The following is a 24578-nucleotide window of genomic DNA, read 5'->3' as shown; positions in this document are numbered from 1 at the left end:
CTGAGGACAGAGAGGGGACCTGGGAGGGCCTTCACTTCATGGCAGAGGCAGCCAGACAAGCGTCTGAAAGCTATACTGATCGCTGTCAGTGTGTGTGGAAGTACGGCGACTTTGGAGGGGCCAGGAGAGATAAGCGAGAGAGGAAACGATCGCGTGGAAGGATAACGGCCGAATTTGCACACTGCCAAACAAAACCTGCGCTCCAGGCATAATGCACATCACCCCATCCACACAGACAAGTGTTAACATAAAGAGATGGAGAGGGAGCACGGGGTGGTCTGCTTACAAATTACAGGTTATGTGATTTCAGCAAGTCAACCATCACTGATGAGAAGAACTCATCTTCTTAATGACTGTGGAATTCAGGATAGTGAGGCAAATGACCTCAAAAATTATGCCCACTTCTTTGTCCTCATCTTAGCACCTATTTTATGGCTGGGAAACAGATTTCTCTGGGATAATTACGCACTTGTATTCCCTGTACCTTTAATATCAGGAGCACATACAGAATTTAGTCATAATAAAGGTAGCACCAGTGTGATGACATGACGCTGGCTCTGTCATGAAGTGGGGTGCTGCTTTTCCTCTAGAGGGAAAGGTCAATGCTAATCACTAACATAATGACATTAAGTTATCTGGAAAATCCATCATTACAGTAGCAGTGGAAAATGGAGTTTCAGATTCAAAAGCTTAATCGGCATCATATCTGGTTGATGAGCATGGCTTGGCATATAGGTAAACGCATCGACATGCTATTCAAATCATTGAGTGACCGCTCACACCTTGTCAATAGGAGCATTTTCAACCTGGAAGACAGACATGGTTATTGAATCAAGGTGATCACTAGAATTATTATGTTAGTTGTGAGTAGAATTTGGTGTCTTAGGGATGATTGGATTGATTGATGTCAGGAAAAGTGATATACTTCAGTAAAAACCACCAGAACCCTTCACTTCAATGTTTCCTGCAATTTAAACATACCCTGTACACATTATGTAAAACATGATCCACACATTTTAAGCCCAAAATGGTCACTAATAAGAAACAAACTATTGCATATGGTGATATTTTGGCTATATAATGTGTCTCTCTGCCATCTTTTCTAATGATTGGAAATTAGCCATGCACCACTTGGGGACAACACAATTTTTTGTCCTTCTTGTGACACAGTCCTTCAACCAAGCTTTGACCCATCACTGCCATTACACCATCAAACCCATGGAAAAATGGTTTCACCATGAGTGACAAGAGGCTAATCCGGTAATGACTCCCATCTTCGTGTCCATAAAGGGGACAAGGAAAAGCCTTGAATGCCACAAATCCACAAAGAGCGTGGGGAAGAGTTACTGTGCACAACAACTTCCAAATGAAAGACATAATTCATAAACACAGAAGAAGATCGATTTGTTTACATCTTAAATCTGTACTGGGCTCAGAGGAAATATAGAGGAAAAATCCCTGTCAATTGAGGGGGTCTTTTTATAATCGGTTATGTGTGATTGGACTTTGGTGTCATTGATGGGTCGTTAAGCAACAAACCATGAAAAGAAGTAATCTGCCTTTACTCCTCAGTGGTTTGCCAAGACATAAGTGTTTAATAAGAACAAGCAAGCCAAGGCAACCTAAGGCGATTTAAAGTGTCTAACATCCAACTAATGTTTGTCTGTCATGTCGTCTGCTTGCAGGAGTTGCCATAATGGAGGACAGGGGGCAAACAACAAGGAACCTCCAAGATGGATTACAACAACGCACATTTATAAACACTGCTAATGTTTAAACACAAGTAGTACAGACAAGCACAGTGGTCTTAAAATCTCTCATCAAAACCTAAATCTCAACTTAATTATCAGCATTGGTCTTTAAAAATAATGTATTTATGATGACAGAGTGTCTCAAAAAGCAACTTTCTGAAAAATGACTTTGCAAACACTTATTTCTCTACTTAGAACGCTAATTGTGCCTATCATCATGAGTTTATGACCACTAATTGCTAAAGTTGGAAAGTCTCCATGCCCTTGAATTGTCCATGACCACTAGTTGACACCGAGCATGGTATGTTCATAGATGACTTTAGAGCAGCCTCACTATCTACATTTGGCTACATTATGAAGGGATGCTCGACAAATATATATCAAGATATTAGCACGGTTTGTGAAAATAACGCTTTACACAGTGAACTCTAACCTTATGCAGAAAGCAGACAGATAATATCCTATATTCTAGATGGCATCTCAGAAACCCAAGAAAAATGTTAATTCATTTTCAGTGATGAATCAATCATGGATGACCCTCAGATTCGGAGGAAACCAATAGCTCCTGGGTTTGGAGCCAGAAAAAAAGAGGCTTATGGCAAACTTCAGACTGATGGCAAACTTCAGACTGATAGGATTCTTCATGGTTACCCAACTGTAGCCTGAGCTATGTGTGGCAAGTCAAGTCTCTACCACAAGTCAATTTATCCTGGAAAGGGAGACTAAAGAGAAATAAAGAGTTACTGAAGTTTGCCATGCCTTGTCTCATCTGAAGCATGTTATGATGGGACACACATCAGATTTGAACTCATCTGCATTTCCACATTTGTGTCAAAACATTTTTCCCCATTTACAAGTAGTACACAAAGGCCAAATGTGCTAATGTGGTAAGTACAGCACTCAATATCTGCCCTAACAGGAAGCAACATTTCATCAAATTATTTCTTGAAGGTCAGTGATGACCACTTATGAAACTGACATATCGAGGCAAAAGAAAAAAATAACTATTATGGGATTGGTGCCAACAGCTTTTTCATTCTATTCACCTCAGTGTACCTGGCAAATAAACTGTTCAATATTTCAAGGCTGACTGACTCTTTGGAAATGCATTAATTATCTCCCTGGGTAGACACTGGGAGGCTTTCCATCTAAAGGTTTTATTAAAGTAAAAAGCAGTCCGGAGATCCTACTTGACCGTGACTGTGACTCCTAACAACACTCTAATAGACTATTAGAATAGAGGAAGAGATAGTTGAGGTAACAGAGACTTCCATCCCTGCGACGGTCGGCCTAGAGATTTAATATCAGAGAACACAAACAAGAGCAACAATTGCTGTATCTATAAGAAATATTTCTATGGAGCCAGAGTGCCACTTCAGCAGAGCATGGAATGAGGCTGCATGAATGAGTGTGAGGTAAAAGAAAAACATTCCAACATATGTTTAATCTTTACTGCATAGGCCTCTTTTGAAGTGAAGTACTTCAGGTGAATAAAAAGGTCGAGTTCATCCCATTTTTGATATCTTGCAATAACTTGCATTATGTGCTCTGAAAACATATGTACCCATCTCTAATTTAATGACTGGATAATAATATGTATTTCAAAAGGAACACTGATGCTCAATAGTGAATGACATCTTCATGGTCCCTGAAGAAATAGTCTACAACCTATCATGACAAATTCACAATACCTTTCTATTCATTCAGGACTGCTGTGGATGTAAAGAAATGAATGTCTCAAATTCTAATAACAAATTATACAATGACTGTCAAGAAAACTGCCTTGACCATTACTGGCACCAATTTGCCTGTAATGACAGAAAAATGTGAACTATTCTCATCAACAATAAAACTTGTTGGTTCTTGATATTGAATAAAGACAAATTAGCTTTTACCAGAGTCAAGGATCCTTGAAAACAACGGCTCTACCATTTGGACCAGAAGCTTTGTGCGATTGAAAAGAGAGGATTTAAACTTGATGTCCCGCTTAAGGAGGTGAATTATTAGGAACAACACTTTATGTCTGAATGATTCACTGGATAAGGAGAGATGAAAATCGGTGACTACCACAGTCAACAAAATGACAATGTGACATGTTTACAATGCCATTTTGAAAATAAATTCAACTTTTAGATTGACACACTACATGATTCATATTTTGTTTTGCTTGTAGTTTTTTTTTAACTTTAGCTGAAGAAGAGTTGAAGAAGAGTTGGAACCCAGACCAGTATGAGATAGATGGTCCCAGAAGGGCTTTCACCACATGGACATTTTTTGGTAACAACATTATTTTCAAGCTCTATTACAACGCATAAAGGCCGAGGTCAGAAATAGCAATAAGTGGTGGGACTTATCATAGCAAGTCCACCCATACATCTGAAAGAAGACGCACTAATTGGTAAATGTGCCCCATATTGTCTTTGTCATGCAACTCACTACACCTAAATTCTTGGAGCAATACCGCCATCTGCTGCAAAAGCAGATGAACAGCATCTCCTGCAAATGAAAGTGGGTTTCATAGAGTAAATAAAAGCAACACACTCTGAATGAATTGGTGAGAAATGCAATTCAAAGTCATCTCCCAAACAATAATCTAACATTGTATATGTTGAACTAGGTCTAGAAAAAAACATAAATAATGTAAATTTGTTTTGTGATTCAAGGCTTATTGAAGACTTACCAAATTCAGCTATTGTAAATAAAAGTAACTACAGTGAATTTAGAGATGTTCCTTTATGATTTGTGGCCAACATCTCTGGTGAAATTCTACCTGATGTGTTAAATGGGCCTGAATGTTGGACATGTTTGTCTCAAATCTGTGTTACCACTATTATCATGATACTGGAAAACAGACACATTGTACACACTTTAACAATGTTAACTTTAGGTTTGTTTCATGCCTTCATTGTGTTAGAATTAAAACTGTTCTGTTTACTGAACCAATAATTCAACTGGAAGCATAGATCTAGTGATACAACCTAGAAAACCTTTGAAAAGAAAGAAAGAATGGGCTATGACATTCAAAATATTAACAGAAAAGACAGCTAACCACCAGGAGTGACAAAAATCTCAAACATTTTTCTGAGCCAATGTTGCTGAATGACAGCTTATGAATACATCATGCCCATGTCAGAGGTTTCACACAGTTACAATTAGCCCAGTGTGGCCCTCAAAAATAGTGTGTGTTTAGTGAGACAGCACAGACGTCTGGACCCCCATCTTCCCATTGGGATGGACCAAAACGTGGCCCTTTGAAGATGGTGGGTCTGTTTACCCAATAGATTTCATTAAATTAAGCCTGCATTAGGCCTCTCTTCTGCCTGATCAAAGCCATTGCTAAGAGCCATGCCATTCTGCTTCCCCTGACTTAAACAAGCCGCCTCCATCAAACAGGATTTTCATCGTTTTTTTGTTGTTTTTTTCCCCTCTGACTTGGGCTTTTTGGTGGGGCCGGCATCCCCTTTGGCTGCTGCAATGCCTGTTTGTCGTGGACCAATACCTTCAAGACCCCTACTGTCCCCTCTATTATCGCAATGAAGCTGTCAACCAACAAAGCCACATCGCATATATACACCTTCGGGATGCCTGTTTGATAACTTGTCTCCCTGGATAAAATGGCTAGGTTACCGAGGTCGACTCGGGCCCTGTCTGGAATGGAGCGGTGATGAGGTCTCAAGCTGGCACACCAGTGGTAGGAAGACTTCAAACCGCGGGTGAACGAGAGGATGAGAGAGCAGGTTAAGGGGGGAGACACCCCTGGGAGGCCAGTAGGGGGTGGAGTGGGGGGATTGGGTAGTGGGGGAGTGGCAAGACCTTGATATCCAGGGAAAGCACAACAAAGCCTGAGCTTTTTACATTAAAAAGAGAGGAGATCGCCTTTTTTCCACTAGACGCCTTTCGAGCCGAGTGTCATGCGCTCTCTGGGCCTGCAGGAAGTGAGAGGCTGAGCTCGGCTGTAGCGTTTGACACATCTGAGGGAGGAGGCTGAACTTCTTGCCTTCGATCAGATTTACCAGAGAACAGATATAGTAGATGTTAGTGTGACAGGTGGGTGGTCCGGGTTTAAATGTACACAACTTTTGACCCTAGCACACACAAAAGGTGTAAAAATACAAATTACTCTGTCAAACTGGGGAGACGCAGTTTAAAGCAGGTCGATGTTCCTTTTTTCTTTGTCCACTAGGTTTGCCAGCGAATTTGCTCAGAGCTATTCAGCGTTTCTGCTTTTCTTTTCAGTATCGCACACCATGATCCATAACCCTGAAGAACTGTTTAGAGGTGAGGCAAAGCTCAATACTATGCAACTTTTTATTCATGTTCTGCTTAAGTACCATCTGTGCAGGAGGACAGAAGTTCAGTTATGCTTAACTAACACACAAGTGATGAGCATCTTATAAAGTGGACAGAGGGATGTCCCCCCAATCCAGATTATACAGTGATGACAACAGGGTCGCCTCACATACGCCCCTAACACAGGCATAAAAATGCAAGTAATGAAAATTAGCACCAATATCAGCCACAGCAGGTGTTAATTGCTTGATGATTAACCACGGTAAGTGTGGGGAGAAGAAAAGCTAAAGATTAATCGTCAGCCAATTAAATGCCCATGGCGAGGAAAGCGAACCGTCTATGGCGTAGAGATCTCCTCTGTGATCTGAGTTAGTGCGTCTCTGTGGTGTACTCACAGATCACTAGCACCTGATATCTCCATCAAAATGACTTGTTTATGCATGTTTACTTGTTTGTTCTATATTTGAAATGGGGGTGAGGGGGGTGGGGGCACAGACATGTCGGGATTTAACAAAAATAATTTTGTATTGTAGAGAATGATTTAATATATTTATCAAATGATTCAGATATTCTAGGACTAAGGAAGGAATTTACTTCAGATTAATTTGGATTGTCAGTGGCAGGTATTGGATTGTCAGTGGCATGGATAAGATACAGATGAGTTACGAGATGTCATGAATTTTGACAATTAAAATGTCTCAATTTCTCAGTTTCTGACACAGAATCATATGTTTATTTTTTATGATTCTTACGACTTTCTTATAATTTTATAGCACACACCAAAAAAAATGATTTTACACTCATGACCCTGCTTAAAAACATTTACTTTTTGCACTGATATGCATTTCAAAGAGGTACATTTTGAATGATTTTCTTTAAATCTACATTTACTGATTATATCATCTTTGCATCAAAAAGCTAACCATTGATCATGTCTGAATTAGGAAAGTTGCACAAGGTAAACTGAACACTGGCACACACGAGGGAATGTTGTGATGCTCTTAAACTGCTATTTCACAATGGTGAAACATTTCACTTTTCAGCATGCACACCTCCAGAAAAACCTCTGGTTCAAAAGCAATCGATCTCCAATCTGCCCATTAAGCTTTTCCCCCTGACTATTCATGAACTCTTATTGTTCAACTAAAAAGGCCAAAAAATGAAAATGTAAAGCTTTATCAAAGTGAAAAAATATTTTACATTTGTAAACATTTGAAGGTCTCAGCTTAAATTCATTTCAGGGTTTTGAGGAAACTCTGTGAGTATGATAAGTGCCTGATTGTCTTTGTCATTTAACCATGGACTCTGCAGTCCAGAAGTAATTAAAGCAAATCTATGCCACATTCATGAGTCAATAAATGTTTGAACTATTCAAGGTCAGCCTACTCATGGCATAATAGGAAACGGTGCTTAAATTTAAGAGTTCTCATACGTCTGAACAGTATTTGTAAACCTGAACAACTCACAATTCACCTCAACAACTCAAACCCCAAAGGAATTGAGAAGGTGCACATCTGACAACCATGAACTATGTCATATGCATATGATGTGGGATGATGTACACAGCTGAATACTAACGTGAAGGCCACTCTACAGTAACCTAACCTTCAGAGTTTACTCACCTACTATAATGGAAATTTGATGGTTCACTGGCAGAGAACGCAGAAGCCTTGTTCATAGCAAAACTCAGTCAGTGTAGAGTCCCAGTATGAAGAAAAACTTAGATCTAGGCTAGGCTTAGTCTACCCATGTGAAGGCAAACAGTGTCTGCAGTAACACTACTCCATTTACAGTAGAATACATGTTCCTATCCAGCATCTTTTGGCGAGTAGATGTGTCTACAGAGACTTAGGGAAGCATCAAAGTACTTACAAAGTCTTTCTCCAGCTTCTCCATCTCCTGCTTGTAGCTCTTCAGTCTGCTGTTGTACATGGCTCGGCTCTGGATGGGGATCTCCCGCACCTCCAGGTCCATCTGCTCCAGCTACAGCCAGCAATCAACCCAGTTAATTCAACAACCATTACATTACAATTATCCACTAACACTGTACTAACACTACAATATAATGAAGAATCAAAATACGATACGTTCAGAATGCTCATTATTCATTTTACATCATAGTGTTAAATTACAGCTTACTACCTAGTTAAATGGACACTTTCGATTACAATCATTTGATACAATTCATGCACAGATGCTCAAAAATCTAGGCTTCCTTATTCTCTAATGATCATGTTTCTCTCATAATCTAGATATTCCTGTAAATGTTGTATTTTTAAAACTCTCACAAAAGTTAGTATCTATGACAAAAAAAGAAAGATGCTCAAGATAGAACAGAAATCGTGACAGTTGTGAAAATGTTAAACTTTCTGAAATGAGCAACTTCAGTGGCATTAACTTTAATCTGTTCCAGTGTTGATTGTGGAAAAACAGTGACTGCTCCCCGTTCATGTCACTCAACTGTGATAAAAGTGGTGACAGAAAAAGGCTGTTCTGTAAATAAATACATGATCAAATGTGAGGGCCCCTTCACTGCAACGACATGCAGAGGCCCAACAATGTCACATTGAATGAAGTAAAAGTACATTTGACGCATGGCTAGACAGGTCTCTCTATGGCAGATTTGGAAGAAACTAATCACTGTGACATAATAAGACAACCGCAACAACAATTTGTCTCTGTCAGCTGACTTTGCTCATTTTTAACCAGCAACATGAAGACTCCCACCTCAAGATAATGGCTTGAAATGTGTCATAGGGGTGTCACTTAAAAGCAGATTATTGGAAAGTAATCATGCCGGTAGTGAGGAGGAAGCCTCCTTTCCGCCATGTGAAGTGTGCGAGAGTGTGTGTGTGTGTGAGTGTGTGCATGTCATGTCACCACCAGGATAATACAGGTGCTGTTGTCTGGTGCCGGTGAAAATTGTCCCCTCCCTCCTTCTGCAAATTCATTATTTAGGAAATGGGAAGTGGAGAAAATTACTGATCAAAGACGTACCAACTCTCTGACTTCTTCAAGCTGTTTGTCGACATTTAGAACCAGCTGTGTCTTCTCCTCTGAAAGGGAAAAAACAGTAACATATTGATCAGTCGACAGAGGAACAGCGCTTCATGACAACAACCTAACTCCCCCGCAACGGGGGGAGAGAGGGGGAGAGAGAGAGAGACTGAGAGAAAACAACACACGAGGACACATTTGAAGATATATTTACACATTCTCTCCGCACGACGAGCCAACATTTGATGTCTCTTATTTATTGGCGTGTATGAGGCCTTTGTTGGTTTCTGTTGAGGAGCGGTGAGACACCTCGTGCCAACTCAAAGGGAAGGGAGGTGTCAGCTTTGCTCGCTTGCCAGAAGTCTGAGTCCCACTCAGAATGACTAACGCACTGTTCTGCGCCTCACCCCGTGGCTGCTCTTCTACATTACCCGTTGAAACTCATTAGGACTTGTGAGAGTTCCAAAGAAGTGTGTAAATGTGTGTGTGTATGCATCTGTGTGTGTGTGCGCGCATATACCAACTCTGTGTTAAACTAAACCCTATCATCATTTGAGGCAGCAACATTACCACTTAATTTATTAATGGATGAGACTGGTTTGGGATTTCCTCTAATTCTGCAAGAATTTTGTTGTGGTATTGGTTCTTTGGCGTGAGAGTGGTTTAAGAGCCATGTGAAACTGGGAGGTTTGGTCTAGTGATCACCATACAAGCATCATAAACAACAGTTAATGGAGATGAAAATGGAGAGAAGTTTGACCAATATTTATAAATGCCGAACTTTATTTGACCACCTAAATTTTGAGTATATTATTCAAATGTTCTTTAAGAGTTCAATTTACAGACAGAAAACTGGCCTAAGCTTTTAGGAACTTTCTTAACCAATAATACTCCAGAGTTTACAAAACTAAAAGCTGAACAACAGAGTTTTCGGACACTAGTAGCACTAGTGAGAAAAGTAGATCCCCGTGCAACAACAAAAACGCTTTTCACGTGGCTTTCAAGCACGCACACAAGGATGTGTGAGCACGCCATGAGCATGGAGGTGATGTAGTAGGCTACACAATATTGTGTGGAGACAGAAGGCTTCAGGGCCTGCACACCGTTCCAGGTTGTTTTTCCTCTCTGCTCACTCAATAACCATGTCGGCAGAAGAAAGAGACACAGCTGAGTTTGGGAGAGCAAAGAAATGAAAACCTGATCGTAATGTTGAGTGGAGAAAACTCATGGATAAAAGGAGACACTGTATTAATAGTGGAGAAGCTTTTGAACGGTAGAGAAAAGTTAGAAAAAGCATTTTGTACAAATGCAGACCGCAGCATTCTTCTTACTCGACTGGTAAGTCAGCTTGCTAGCTGGTCTAGCTATACTGAGCTGGAAATTCTAGTAAATGATGTGCCAATGGGTGAAATAGCTGGGATGGTTACCTGGAACGGCTGCAATTTAGGCTGTCAATCAAATGAAGGGGCGGGAGCTTCCTCTCCAAGCCGCTGCACTGAGATTTGGATGTAAACATTGTAGCCTTGTAAACATTAAAAATTAAGACTTTCCGAATGTCGCTGACACTGAAGGAAATAAATATATTCAACATAGTCATTGGGGTCTAGCAACATACGCTATGTCTGTGGATGTAAACAAATCCATGTTGTTTACATGGAAAACTCTGTTGTTCATCTTTAACAAACCCTCTACATCCTCAAACTAGTGTTTCGCTGTAACAATATGTTCGCCCTTCAAACGCTTTGTGAATAAATCACAGAGAGAAAATAAATATCTTAAATCCATTGTTGTGGTTCCTGTTATGACTCACATTCATTTAGCATTATTTTACTAAGGTTTGTGTGGCTATTACCCAAGAACAAAATTTCACCAAGATCTTAGACTACTCTCAGGCCAAAGACCCCATCTGATATCACATTGAAAAACAGAAATATCCCGTATGTAAAATAAGTAAAGATCAGGGCCTTCCTTTGTCCTCTCAAAGTTCATTTTATATGTCATAGTAGTGTGGCAAAACTAAAGATTATTTTAAGGATACCTGCAACTAAGGCTCTTCCAAGATAATATAAGCCAAGTATCACAATGAACAGAAAAGAAGATGCAATCTAAATATCAGCATATTAGTATTGCTCTTCCTTGGTAGATTTGGAAAAACAAAGACACCCAACCTAGACTCGGACCAATCTCAATTTCCTGCCTCAAAAATAGAAAACAACCATTCAGAAAATCTCAACTGTGATCAAGCCAAATACTTTTTTTTATATATTAAATGCCATTTTAGATATCATTCTTAGAAGTGATAATTCAACTGATGAGAATTCAAAAAGAAATCCAATGGGTCAAGGATCATGAGCACAACCTTTCAGTTGCAAAGTTTAATAAATAATTAGCAGCATTTTCAATAATTGAAATGCAGACTCAACAAAACTTCCAGCTCAAAAGCAAATCACAAGGCTATCAGTGGTGGGATCGCAACAGTGCAAAAAAACTGAGTCAAGATCTTCATTTCTTGGGCCCTATGGGCCTACATTGCCTTTTGCCAGTCCTCAAATTCATTTTTAAAACTTGTGTCCAACCTCACAGCCTACACAGTAAACAGCCAGAGGCGATTCTCTGCAAGGTGAGATGGTGCTTGCTTGCTCAAACTCCGGCCTGAGCTGGAGGGCTGTGAAATATGCATGGATATTTACCAAGACTACAACCTGCTGACGGACAGATGAGGAGTTGTGTAAACAGAGAGAAGGAAGGCGAAAAAGAAGAAGTTGGGCTTGGCAAGTGAAGAATTATATTTAATAAATGTTCAATATTTGAGCAGCAATGATTGACAGGCCTTCTTTTTCCGTAAACACTCATAAGAGAAAAAAATGACATTAATGTTTAATGAAACAAGGCCTAGCATTCTGTTGTATTCTTATTCAAATCTTCCTCAACCCTTAAGTTTTGGGGGATGGTAACACAGCAAACAAATAAATATATAAACACACATTCATTTGATTCTTGTGTGAATGAAGACAGTCAAGGACAGTTTTTCGCATGCCCTGGCCATTATCAGCAATTGTGCACATGTGAAATGGAGAGATGCAACAACAGCAATGACAAAAGCCCTTTGTCTGGGGCTATTATCAATGTATTAAATGGAGGGCTGTCGAACCATGGGCAAAATTCAGGCACTTCAGGAAGAGGAGCCAGGGAGAAAAAAGAAAGGAAAGGAGGAAAAATGCCTTAATGAGTAGGAAGAGAATTGAAATTCAAGTGTAAACTATTCTGGTAGTGGCAGAGGACACTGAACAATTACTTATGGTTGTAATGTGTTTCCTTGCTTTGTACATATTCATATGGGTTTATTCTGACACAGTCAACAGATGGTGGGTGGAAGCAAAGTGGAATCAGTCTGTGGAAGGGGCTACCACGTTTCTGCAAAGATGCCAATTCCAAACCAGAGCTATGCAGTCAGGCAAAATATTTCTGACAGGTTGTGCCCTTCGAAAAATGAATGAGCAAGTGTGAGCCCAGAAGCAGAAGACAATGTCCAATAAATGTTCCAACCATGATTAGTATTCAGTGGTATACATTGTGTATATAAGAGGCAGCCTGTGCACATCTGATCCTTGTAATGTAAATAAGGACAGGTCTTCACACAGACGAGAACAAACACTGCGCATAATGGACTGCTATCAGCACAATGATGGCCCAATGACGATATCTGCTTCTTACAGGTAGCTCTGCAGGTCCAGTAGAGAGGAATAGTGATGGGATTATGAGAACCCAGTGTCTAATAGTAAAAATATAACAGTCATGATAGCATGCTGAGTCAACAACACTGACACATGATCAAAAAGATAAGCTAGAAGATGATTAGGAAAAATATCTTTACAAGGAATAAGATGGGTAAAATAAGTGCATCATCTCCACTAGGGGGCAAATTAGTGTGTGCAACCTGTAGCACATCCATCTTTCTGCCCATTTAAGCCCCCCTGTGTATTGTAACTCCCAGTTACATAATTTTCTATACTACAATTAGCCTACCTATCTGTAACCTTCCCATTATTTCTAAGGAATATGGCTGGATGGACTGCCAATTATCCTTTTTAAGAAAAGGAGGTAAAAAACTTAAGTCTCTCTGGCATAAAAGCCTTTCTCTCTGTGAACAGATTGAACTGATATCCTGACAGACAGAAGTTTGTGCAGCTAGGCCCCTACGTGTCTGAAGCCCTGACTGTAAGCACACTACAGCAGCACCACATGGGTGTGTGTTTTATCCCCTCTTCGTCTCCCTGTATACAAATGGCTGTGCCTGCTGCCACCCATTCATGAATCTGCTTAAGTTTGCAGGCCTCAACATATATCCAGATACAGGAAAGAGGTGGACCATTTCATGTCATGGTGTGCCACCAAAAACCTGGAACAGAGCATACTCAAAATTGTGGAGATGAGTATTAACTTCAGGAGGAACCCGCATGCTCGTCACCCACTCATGATCAATTGCTCAATAGGGTGTGAGTCTCACCCTAGCGACAACACCCTTAAATGGGATAAGAACATTGGTTTAACCAAGAAAGCCCAACAAAGGATGCTCATCCTGAGGCAAGAGAGGACACACAATACAGTATCTCAGTCACAATCACATCACAATCTGGTTCTACCCTGCGTCCACCCACACCAAGGCCAAACGTATCATCTGTACTACAAAGTGTGTGATCAGCTGTCAGATGCCCTCCATGAAGGAGGTGCAAGAAAAATGCATGAAAGATTGCCACCAACCCTGCTGATCCATTCGACCACCTATTCCAAAACTTCACCTTTGGGAGATGGCGTCAGTCTAGTAACACCCGGATGAGTTACCATTTTAACAGCTTCTTGCCAAGAGGCATGAGCCTACACAACAGCTCTCCTAAGACACTCCCCCTGTACATCCATACAATCTTGGGGCCACCTATTATGGGAACTGACTGCAATTCCAACACTGTTCTTGTCCATCCAATTTATCATTGCCTATTGTTGTTTCCACAGTCTTTCAGGACCCATAATGTCTGCAAATGCCTTTTTACACTACAACACTTTAGCCCCATGTCAATGCTCTATAGCGGCTCAGAACGTATTTCATGCTTACCATCCTACTCAGTAACTATTTCATGGTATTTTGTTTCAGTGTATTGATGGAATGTCACCTTCCCACTCTGTGGCTGCAACCTTCTGTATGCAACACGAGTGTGAGTTGTCCCTGGAAGAAGTGTGTGTACAATATACTTATGTCACTATGTGAGTTGTGGATATGTTCCTCAACCATGACAAATTCCTGTACATTTACTATTCTTGATGAATAAAGGGATTCTGTCACGTACTCACAAAGTTGTAAGTTCAAATCAGATTTATCCGACCCGATAATATAGGCTAATACTTCCATGGATTTATCACCTTTGTTGCCTGTCATTACCACCTCTCTCCCTTTCTTTGTGTCTTTCTCCACTGTATATAGACTAATAAAATAGAAATGTGATGAACATTAACTTTAAAAGTGATCTTGGTGGAAGTCTTTATCCAGCATATTGGGTGTAAGTTACTTAAGCAATAGAGTAAGAGTTCAGTGGATACATTCAACTATGCTAGTAAAAGGCCTGTAACATTTGTGAATGCATAGCCTACGCCCAACCATCACAAAGGGAAAGCATCTACAATGTGAATGTACTGTTTCTGAGCCTATGCTGAGCATGTTTTGCTATATGTTGTTGTACATCAGGCCTAGCCATCTGACTAGAAAACTAGGTTGCATAGATGCAACCCATGTGCAAGCTAGTACAACACAAAATATTTTACAAATGCAAAAAACACAAAATGTAGGCTACATTTTAGATGCCACATGGATAGGCTACTACATATTGACATAGAAATGTAATTAAAAAAAAAACATAAATAAAAAAAAAACTAAGAGCATTAATATAATATTAACTACAATGTACAACAAATTGATGTTTCTAAGGTACCAGTTACAACAGATACTCAGGTTGAAGTATCAAATTCACCATTTATTACTGTCCTTATCCAAATTCACAAAGCAGAGCATGACAAATGTTCTGTATAATATAACAATATATTATATTATAATAATATAATAATTACATTTTACTAAACATATAAAAGGGATTAAGGACCTCTGACAGAGGCTCTGTTCTCCTCGTATAACTATCACTAACAGAGGTAGCAGCCTGGGAGAGCATCTGTCTGTCAGAGCCACTGGAGTCCATAGGATGTTATTAGCCACCAAGCATACAAATAGTACTTTTTACACTAAATCCATTATATAACATATCTAACATGTCAGCCACTAACACTAAATTAGTCTATTTACAAAGTAAGAACGCACTTTATCTGTGTTTCACCAATTATTCTAATAAAGCTTTCCCAGAAGATCAAATTAAAGCACTGGTACTTTGATGACATGATACAACAACAAGCAAGCTACACCTGCTAACGGTAGCTAGCCTTCTCAGCTGAGACTTGCTAGCTATATAGCTCAGCGATCCCTAGCTAATGAATTTATCTCCCTTACCTCCACTTAGTTTGGGAATTCTGCCAATTTTGTTGGTTATTTCTGCAGTAAGGGTTCCAAAGTCCTGTTCGTAGGCTTCAAAGTCTGAAGACATTTTGAAGTATAAGTTTAAAACAGGTGGTTTTCTGGTTGACAGTTAGCTCAGAATAATGAAAACAAGGCTGGAATGGAGTCCCTTCCTTGAGTCGCAGCAAATTTTGCTCGACGAGAAACAGGATTTTCTTTTAATTTCCCTCCCAATGAAACTCTTTCCACTAGCTTTGTTTGTTTGTTTGTTTGTTTGTTTTTTGCCTAACATGAATACATAAATAATTGTGTGCTCTTCTGTAATGACTAGCTAGCTAACTAATCGCTCTGATAAGTTATATGGCCGGGCGGTTCTTGGAAGGGTAACGTTAATAGTGTGATTCTTCTGAGACACATGAGGAAGGTTCCTTTCCGTCCACTGAAGAGGTGAAAGAAAAAATCAAGGAAGTGGCCAGGTTGGTTATTTAAAGTGACAGCTTTTTACTTCATTCACAAAATCTGTGCATATACTTGTATCAGTAAGCATTCATTTTATCTTCAAGATGCATAGTTATTCATGTTTCTTCATTGCACCTTTGTTATCTGGCAGTAGTCAATCACGTAGCCTTGGCAAGCTGGCGAGCAGGCTAGCTAGTAGCTAACTAGTTTTAGCAGCTTTAGCCCTGATGATACCTGATGTGGTGATTGAATCAAAATGAGGAGTAAAAGGTGTACTGACTGATTTGATATTCATTGCAAAAAGATGTTTCTCGTGTTTTTTGGCCTGTTAATATAATGGACAGTGCTAGCCTAATCCTGCTATGCTATTTTCCTTGATGGGAATTAGCTAGCTGGGTAACGTTAGCTAGCTAATTAGGTCGCTAGTTGCGAAGTGATTTGTCTTTGCATCCAGGGAGTAACTTGCTTCGAAATGCTGCCATGTAACGTCAATCCAATGTTGTGTTTTCTGTCTATAGTCCACCTGCTGATAAGACATTACTTTTAAAAGTAGGATTTACTTAAAGATAGCCGAAGTGTGGGAATGTTACGCAGAAGCTGATCCTTTGGTGCTTCAGAGTTTAGAGTATAGCTGTGAACATAACTAACATAAATAAGAACATAACTACGGGCGAAAAGGGGTGTAAGGACAAGAAAACCGCTTATTAAGAAAATAGATGGTTTTCGGGAAAACATGGACTGTAAGAGACACTGTTACTCGATGCAGTTGGTGTAATTATTGGGCGCCCAGACAATCCCCAACTTTACGATTCATTGGTATTAAGCAAACCAAGACATAAAGAGTGGTGTCACATTTAACACTGTTAATAACTACCACATTCAACCAGTCAGTAAGTATGAATTCTTAGCCTCCTCACATTCGGGTTAACACATTTAATGCCAAGTGCATTTGTGTGAAACATAAATACACAACACTGTTGGGACTGTAAGTATTTCACAGTCAAAGTGATCGCATTGAGCATGTGAATTGTAGTATCACTGTTCCTGATGTGTTGTTGCTGTTTTTCTCTTAGATGGGGAATTTGAGTCTGTCACAAGGATAGTGTGCTCCCAGGATTGGTGCAAGAGGATGCTGCTCTTTGCCAGGGCAAAGGACAATGGGACACAGAAAGCCCCTGTGACTCACGACCCAGCCAGTCGCTGGGTACTCAGAAGACGAGAAAGAGGATGTGCATTTCCTGGACTGCTCACTCTGCAAGATAGCAGTGGAAAAAAGTAACACATTGAAGCTTTGTCACTACATTTCAGGAACTCACCAGCCAAAATACTAAGACTAACCTTGTAAAAAGAAAAAAAATGAACTTCTTATCAGCCTTTGTGTCATTTGAGAACCTCCATGAGGTTCGGCGATTGTGCCACTGGGGTCCAGTGATAGCCCTGTCTGTCATTGCTGTGTGCTCCACCATGGCCATCCTGGACTCCATCATCTGGTACTGGCCACTAGACACGACGGGAGGCAGCATTAACTTCATCATGCTTATCAACTGGACTGTCCTCATCCTCTACAACTACTTCAACGCTATGTTTGTTGGACCTGGGTACATCCCCCTTGGCTGGAAACCAGTAAGGATCTCAGTGGGGTTGAGGGCCTATAGTAAGCTTTGTCACTGATGTCGGCTTAAATAGTGTGGAGCACTGGTTGGGGATTTTGCACTACAGCCCATGTATGTAGGTGTCATGTATTTGTCTTTCCCCAAACAGGAGAATCAACAAGATACCCAGTACCTACAGTTCTGCAGAGTGTGCCAAGGGTACAAGGCCCCCAGATCCCACCACTGTCGCAAGTGTAACAGGTAGCTACATTTGTTTCCAGTGGCAGAAGTAGGTTTTCACTGTAGGTAGGTTTCCACCTGTGTGAGATAGGCCGGTGACCTAAAGAACACTCAAGGCACCAGCGCCCAAAAATAAACTGTGTGTTCCTATCATCCGGGTGGAGCATAAAAAATGACTTAATTGGAACTTGTCTCAGAGACTGTGATTATTGAACAATGAATTAATTAATAATACTAATAAGCTGGTCCAGGTAAGTCAAGTCTGAGATGTTAATCTATTTTTGCCATTCTTTTTTTACAGTTACACTCATAATGGATAACAATCACACAGATGTACAATGAACCCTGACACTGAAATAATCTGTATGCTTATCATCTTGAAAAGCTATGAATCTTGTTGATGAACCTGTCACTATACCTCCTCCCGAAACAACCAGTCAAATCCCCCAGCACTCCTCTCCTCCTCTGCCTCCCGTCCCCCAGGTGCGTAATGAAGATGGACCACCACTGCCCCTGGATCAACAACTGCTGTGGCCACCAGAACCACGCCTACTTCACCAGCTTCCTGCTGCTGGCTCCCCTGGGCTGCTCGCACGCCGCCATCATCTTCATTATGACCATGTACACTCAGCTCTATGAGAGGGTCAGTAGTCTCCATTGGTGTTAAAAATACAGTGAATTGGTGCATTTCAAAAAAGTAAATAAAAAGGTGACAGGTAAGCTAATAAGTTAGCTTATTAGTTTGGGACCAGCAGTACCCATTGGTAAAATATCTACTCTCACACATAAGCTATATTTCTTTGAGTTTGTGTTTTATTATGTCTTTTGGTTTCATTGTGTATATAGTGATTCTCTAGATGGCTTGTTAGCACCACAGCTTTTCCACAGGCACAGTTTCCTCACCCAGCGTAGCTGTTGATACTTTCCACACATGTCAAGCTGTTTACCTTTTTCTCACTGTAGATTTCATTTGGCTGGAGCACTGTGAAGATTGACATGAGTGCCATGCGGCGTTTCCAGCCCCTCATGCCCTTTAGTGTGCCCGCCTTTGCTGCCACGCTCTTCGCCTTAGGCTTGGCACTGGGCACCACCATTGCCGTCGGCATGCTTTTCTTCATACAGGTAAGCCTTTCATATTGTGCGCATTGTGGTTCAGAATTTACACAGTAATTGGCGATGAAATGTGACATTCAATATGAGCATGTGAGCATCTTGCATTCCATGAAACATCCACAATTTGTATGCAGTAGAAAATAGACATATAGACATATATACAAAAATGGTTGGTATGACAATACAGAATAGACAATAATAAAATAATTATGAAAGAAAATGTTTAGAAGTACATGTTCTTTTTAATAATTTTAATAAAGTTGTCTTTGATAATTAAACATTTTTAACCAGTCTGTCCTTCCCAGATGAAAGTCATCCTTCGGAACAAGACCTCGATCGAAGCCTGGATCGAGGAAAAGGTCAGAATGTCCGTCTTTGTTGTACGATGCCTTCATAAAGTATTTAACCCCCTCGTCTTTTTCCGCATTGTGTGGTGTTACAGCGTAATTGAAGATAGATTCATTTAGGATTTGTTTTGTTCTTTTGTATTGTTTGATCTGCAGACAATAACCCATAACGTCAGAGTGCTTTTTTTTTTTTATTCACAAATTTCTACAAATTCATTAAAAATTAAAAGCTGAAATTAGGGATGCACTGCTCCGATATCAGAATCAGAGCTGATCTTGGTGGATTTTGAGGCATCTGTATGGGCTACTGGTTGTTTGATCAACTTTCGATCCATTTATAAATGTATTTATTGAACCCCCACCCACACACCCATCCACACACACACTCACATACAAGCACTGTCCACCACTTACAGCAGAGCAGAACACTGTTTGAAAGCAGCTGGGTAGCAGTCATGTCTGCAGTCTGCAATTACTTTTAACCGGAGAGCAAAAGCAGTCACACAGCCAATTGTAATGTTTGCATTTCGAGTGTTTCGAGGGGTGACAGGCAGCAGAGGTAATTACAATACTAGTAATTTAATCAGGTATTTGAAGAAACACCATTCAAAGGAGTGCGAGTTCTCACAGGTAGTAGCTCACAAGAAGTCTGTGCCCAAGCAGCAAAATGAAGGATGCACTGAAAAAATAGATCTGATGGTCTTTATGGGATTTTTTTGTGTAGATTGTTGACAAAAACTCTCAATTTAGTCAATTTTGAATTCAGACTGCAGCACCACAAATTGCAGAAATTCAAGTTCTGTGGTCAAGTACAGTAAACAGTAATCAAATATGCACCCAACCCCCACCCCCCCACCCCCATCGCCATGACACGCACACATGCGCGCTCACACTCAAATAAATATACTACTGCTTCTCCTCCACTAGGCCAAAGAAAGAATCCAGTACTACCAAACAGGGGAGGAGTTCACCTTCCCCTATGACCTCGGCAGCCGCTGGCAGAACTTCAAACAAGTCTTCACCTGGTCAGGGACGCCCAAGGGTGATGGCATTGCATGGCCGGTCCATCCCAAGTGTCACCAGCACACCTTAACTGTAGGTTTACTTTGTTTGTCCTGTGTTAGGTAATGCTTGCACTACAGTTTTTACTGTTTTTAATGTGCACATTGCATGCATTGTCAGTGTGTATGTGAAATGATGAATAGTTAATTTATCTTTAATTTGTAGAATGATAGTACAGTACAATCAGTCCTACTGTATATACAATGTGTGTACCATAATGAGATGAAGCCCAAACCGTTTCAGTGTCTGCAAGCATCTTTTCCATTCAGAGTTCATGTTGACACCCAAATGCAGAAACCTCTGACATCTCTGTCGAACAATAGTCCATTTATTGGTGGTGGTGTTGTTCTCCTCTGAACAGATTGAGCAGCTGAAGCAGAAAGCTGACAAGCGAGTGAGAAGTGTAAGTACCTGCCAAATTTATATTGCAACATGAGTGTGGTGTTGATTCCCAGACAGCAGAGGAGAGCACGTGTGTTTTTAGGCTGGACTGGTGTGTGTGATCTTGGTGTAACGTTTATGAGATTTAAGGAGTTAAATATGTAATTTGATATGGCTGCCAACAGTCCCCATGCAAATCACTTGCCAAAGAACAGTTAAAGGATAAGGCTGGTGTTTTTTAATGCATTTCTTACTGTCAACAAATCCTATGAAAATAACAAAATCAGCAATGATTTTGTTTTGCCAACAAGTCTCGTCCATGTAACCGGTGCCCAATGAAGCCATGTCCTAGTAGCCATAGAACTCCATTGTAGTAAAAAACTATTAAAAACATGTCAAAGAGCCATGCCGTTGCTCTGGGCAACATATTTCATCATCACGATGCACCGGGCCAGCCGACTTTTTCCTCAAACAACTTCATAAGCCGACCGTAAACACGTCTTCCATCTCAGGAAAGTAGTTCCGTAGCACCGAAAATAGTCCCCAGCGTAATGAAGAATTTGTTCCCATTTAATTTGGTAATAACTACAATAGCCAGACTTCTCATGGTAACAGTTAGCGATTTTTAAAATTGAAACTATGTCTTTGTGAGTTGTATTTTAAGGTTTTTAGCTTACAATTGGAGCCAATGACTTCCGGGTTGAAGGCTAAAAAGGGAACATAGGAAGTCGGAAAGTAATGGGAGTAGAGCAAACGCATTGTTTGTTATGATTTTGTTATTTTCATAGGATTTGTTGACGATACGAAATGTATTTAAAAACACCAGCCGTATCCTTTAAGTACAGCCAATGTGCCATTTTAAGGCAATAAAAGCACTGTTGATATGATATATATATATATATATCAAGATAGATAAGATGTTCAGAGTAGCATATATTGGTAGCACTTTCTATAAAGAACACACGGTATCTGTAATTCATTATAAGGGCATTAATAAAGACTTGTAATGTATGCATTAATACCTAGGAACATGACTATAAATACATCTATCTTGCCTTAATCCAGGCTGTGGTCAGAGCAGTAGAATAACCAGATGTCTCTCATGCCTCGGCCAGCAGGTCCAGTACCAGGCGGTGGAGGACTACAACGGAGCCTGCTGTCCCGTCAGCAAGGGTCTCCACACCTTCTTCAGAACCCCCTGCACCGAGGAGCCCAGGATCCCCCTCAGCAAGGGGGACACCATCCTGGCCACCCGTGGCACCAAGTGAGTCCGCCGTGATCATTGTGGTGGTTTGTCTAATAGCCTTCTTGGTTATTGTCCCGATTTAAGATTCATGGTGAATCCTTGATGAACAGTATTGGCTTTTTTTCTGTCTCCAAGAATGGATTGCACCTAATTCATGTTTTTTTTTCTTCCCCTTTTTAGATGGTGGATGTACGGAGACAAAGTTTTGAGGGAGGAGCAAATGAAAGGTATAGCCTAAACTGAATGACAGATTTTTTTTAATTTCTCATAATTTTTGAATCACATATTGAACAATCCATGGTCAGCAATACATGTCTGTGTTCTTTCTCTGTTTTGGCTATCAGTGGGGGACCGCATAAGGGGATGGTTCCCAAGGCGATGCGTGGAGAAGTGCCATTACGACACAGCTGCCAGTGATGCCACCAGCGAGAAGAAAATTAATTAATATATTTCAGCAGGCTTTATGTGAAACAGGGGAGTTAAACTAAACAAAAGGACCAGTAGTGTCTGTAGTGTGTACATTGGGTACCTATCCCCAGCAGATGTCATGCATGTAACCTATACTTCAGTCTCTCTATCACAATTCACATTTTGATCAGAATTGCTCATACAGTTCATTACCCACTTGAAATTGTTTAAGGTTACATAGTTAATAGTAGTTTAGAGTTCTTGAAAGGGGTTCTCTGAATCTTAATTGGCACATTTCTGTCAAACGGCCGGTTTCGCACTTCAGTAAAGCCTTGGTGAGGACTACAACCAGATACAAATCTCCCAATGTCTGTCCTGAGGGGGACTGGTCCCATTGCTTTAGTTTGACTCCTCTGACCAAAAGTGAAACCGAGCAAGAGTCTTAATTTCCAAGAGCTGCCACAAGGCTTTAATGTGACTTCATTATGATTTAGATGACTTTTTACTTGAATCTGTTGTTTTTACTTGTGTTGATGTCCTTTTTTGCTAAATATGCAATGCCTCTGCCCAGTCAACCCTAGGGCTTCGTCATGCAACTCTTTCTACAGTATGAAGATGACAACACTTGATTTCTTTTTATTATTTTTGTAAAACAAATTGTTGGCCTCAAAGTATAAATTGAAAATTTAAAAAATCCTCTCCAAGAGTTGTGGTTTGCCTCAGTCTTTACAATTGCAATGAATGTTTCAAAGCATTTTAATTAATTTAGTGTCTTTGGCTGAGTATGGAAACAGTCATTTATTTACGCAGCCTTTTGCTTTTTTGATATTTTTATATAAATGAAGTGCATCTCCCATTAACTATAACATTAATACTTTTGGAAGGACCAAAACTCAAACTTGTGAAATCACTGTTGCAAGGAAAAGAGTGGGAGTCTGAATACAACAAAGCAGGAGTCCAGGAACACCTGGACAGTTAAAGGCATAGGGAGGTAAAGCTTCCTCCAGATGCCCCATCAATTTAAGAACCAACACCAAACTCATGTTAACCCACCAAGATGCAGTAAGACCTGCAGAAACCTTTTCAGACCCAGGGCTTAACGCAGTGCCCTAAACATATAGAAAAAGCACACTAAATGTCTAAAGTACATAGAGTGGTGTTACCAGGCAAGCTAATGCTTCAAATGGAAAAGTTTTGTGTTTTCATTATAATTGATTTCATTAATATAAGCATTAACGATCCAGTGCTATGATTTAAACTCAGTCAGGAAAGGATGTTGATTTCTAACACAATGAGCAACATTTCTTTTCAGTTTTTGATGGTTAGATGGTACAAAGCTTGTAGGACTGAGTGGGAGTCTAACCTTCCCTGATGGTGAACTTAATGCAAATTAGCAGCGACGCGCTGAAGCAGCAACCAATTGCAGATCGGGATTTGATTTTCTTCCCGCTGTAAACGTCTCCCTATGTACTGAAGTTCCTAGCAAATATTTGTTCCATACTGACAATGGAGGAGAAACTGATTGTTGCGGTCTCCGGTTTCCCGGAGCTGTATGACCCGTCCTTGTTCGTTTATAGAGACATAAACAAAAAAAAAATGATGCATGGAAGAAGGTGTCAGAGATAGTAGGGATTTCTGGTAAGCGTGATTAGGCCTACTGTACAGTGTAGAAGTAGAAAAATTAAATATACTGTGCTACTAGCTTAAATACAAATGCCAGAAGCATGTGGTAGTATTATTTTATGAAATACAGACTAGGTATATTTTGCAGGAAAACGTGGAAGTTTATTTATTTGAACATGCTTGTCACAGTTCACGGCAGGCCAAGAAGGTTATATCGGCAGGCCTGCCGAATAGCTCTACTACAAACTTGATATATTGGCCACAACCGAACTGATGTCTGCAACGCTGCTTGAACGCCCGCCCCCTAGCGACGACTGCTGAGGGCTGGCAGCGAGCAGCCAGCGACCAGAGCGCCCAGCGGCGCTCATGACGCGCTATGTATTTTGTTCAGGCTAGGAAATTCCAGTGTTTGACGGCGTTGCATTCAAGTGCGCCTAGGACATTTGGGCATTTGGCGATGTCATGGTGTGTTGAATGTTCCATTCAGGCTAGGGAATTCCATGTTTGGCGGAGAGC

At 40.4% G+C, this 24578-nt stretch overlaps 2 protein-coding genes across 4 annotated transcripts in view; one reads left to right on the top strand and one right to left on the bottom strand.

Annotated features, from left to right (window-relative positions):
• vti1a (vesicle transport through interaction with t-SNAREs 1A) overlaps positions 1–15753 on the bottom strand; it is a 126167-nt gene extending 110414 nt beyond the window's left edge. For both annotated transcript variants that reach the window (XM_071914797.2, XM_071914799.2), the window contains exons 1-3: positions 15586–15753; positions 9039–9097; positions 7914–8024 (exon numbers count right to left, since the gene is read on the bottom strand). In XM_071914797.2, the coding sequence (XP_071770898.1) occupies positions 7914–8024; positions 9039–9097; positions 15586–15679 (264 nt within the window). In that variant the 5' untranslated portion in view covers positions 15680–15753. The remainder of the gene's footprint in view (positions 1–7913; positions 8025–9038; positions 9098–15585) is intronic.
• A 193-nt stretch (positions 15754–15946) lies between these two features.
• zdhhc6 (zDHHC palmitoyltransferase 6) lies at positions 15947–23145 on the top strand. 2 transcript variants are annotated; one of them, XM_071914796.2, is made up of 11 exons: positions 15947–16067; positions 17124–17673; positions 17812–17903; positions 18366–18525; positions 18846–19004; positions 19301–19354; positions 20270–20437; positions 20766–20807; positions 21904–22049; positions 22212–22258; positions 22376–23145. In XM_071914796.2, the coding sequence occupies exons 2-11, from the start codon at positions 17407–17409 to the stop codon at positions 22474–22476; spliced, it is 1236 nt and encodes a 411-aa protein (XP_071770897.1). In that variant the 5' UTR covers positions 15947–16067; positions 17124–17406; the 3' UTR covers positions 22477–23145. The 2 variants fall into 2 exon arrangements, with proteins under 2 accessions (XP_071770897.1, XP_071770896.1); XM_071914795.2 differs by having other exon boundaries at positions 15948–16067; positions 21901–22049.
• Positions 23146–24578: the final 1433 nt, after the last annotated feature.

The sequence above is a fragment of the Centroberyx gerrardi genome, chromosome 20 (assembly GCF_048128805.1).
Source record: "Centroberyx gerrardi isolate f3 chromosome 20, fCenGer3.hap1.cur.20231027, whole genome shotgun sequence".
Classification (NCBI taxonomy): domain Eukaryota; kingdom Metazoa; phylum Chordata; class Actinopteri; order Beryciformes; family Berycidae; genus Centroberyx; species Centroberyx gerrardi.
This window is presented reverse-complemented; position numbering and strand designations above follow the sequence as displayed.

What these genes read in the sequence shown, in the direction of transcription:
- zdhhc6 (XM_071914795.2), top strand. Translation starts at nt 17,407, where the DNA reads ATGAACTTCTTATCAGCCTTTGTGTCATTTGAGAACCTCCATGAGGTT. An exon ending in ACACTCAGCTCTATGAGAGG is followed by an intron (nt 18,526 to 18,845) that starts GTCAGTAGTCTC and finishes TTCTCACTGTAG; the next exon opens with ATTTCATTTGGCTGGAGCAC. An exon ending in GAGGGAGGAGCAAATGAAAG is followed by an intron (nt 22,259 to 22,375) that starts GTATAGCCTAAA and finishes TTTGGCTATCAG; the next exon opens with TGGGGGACCGCATAAGGGGA.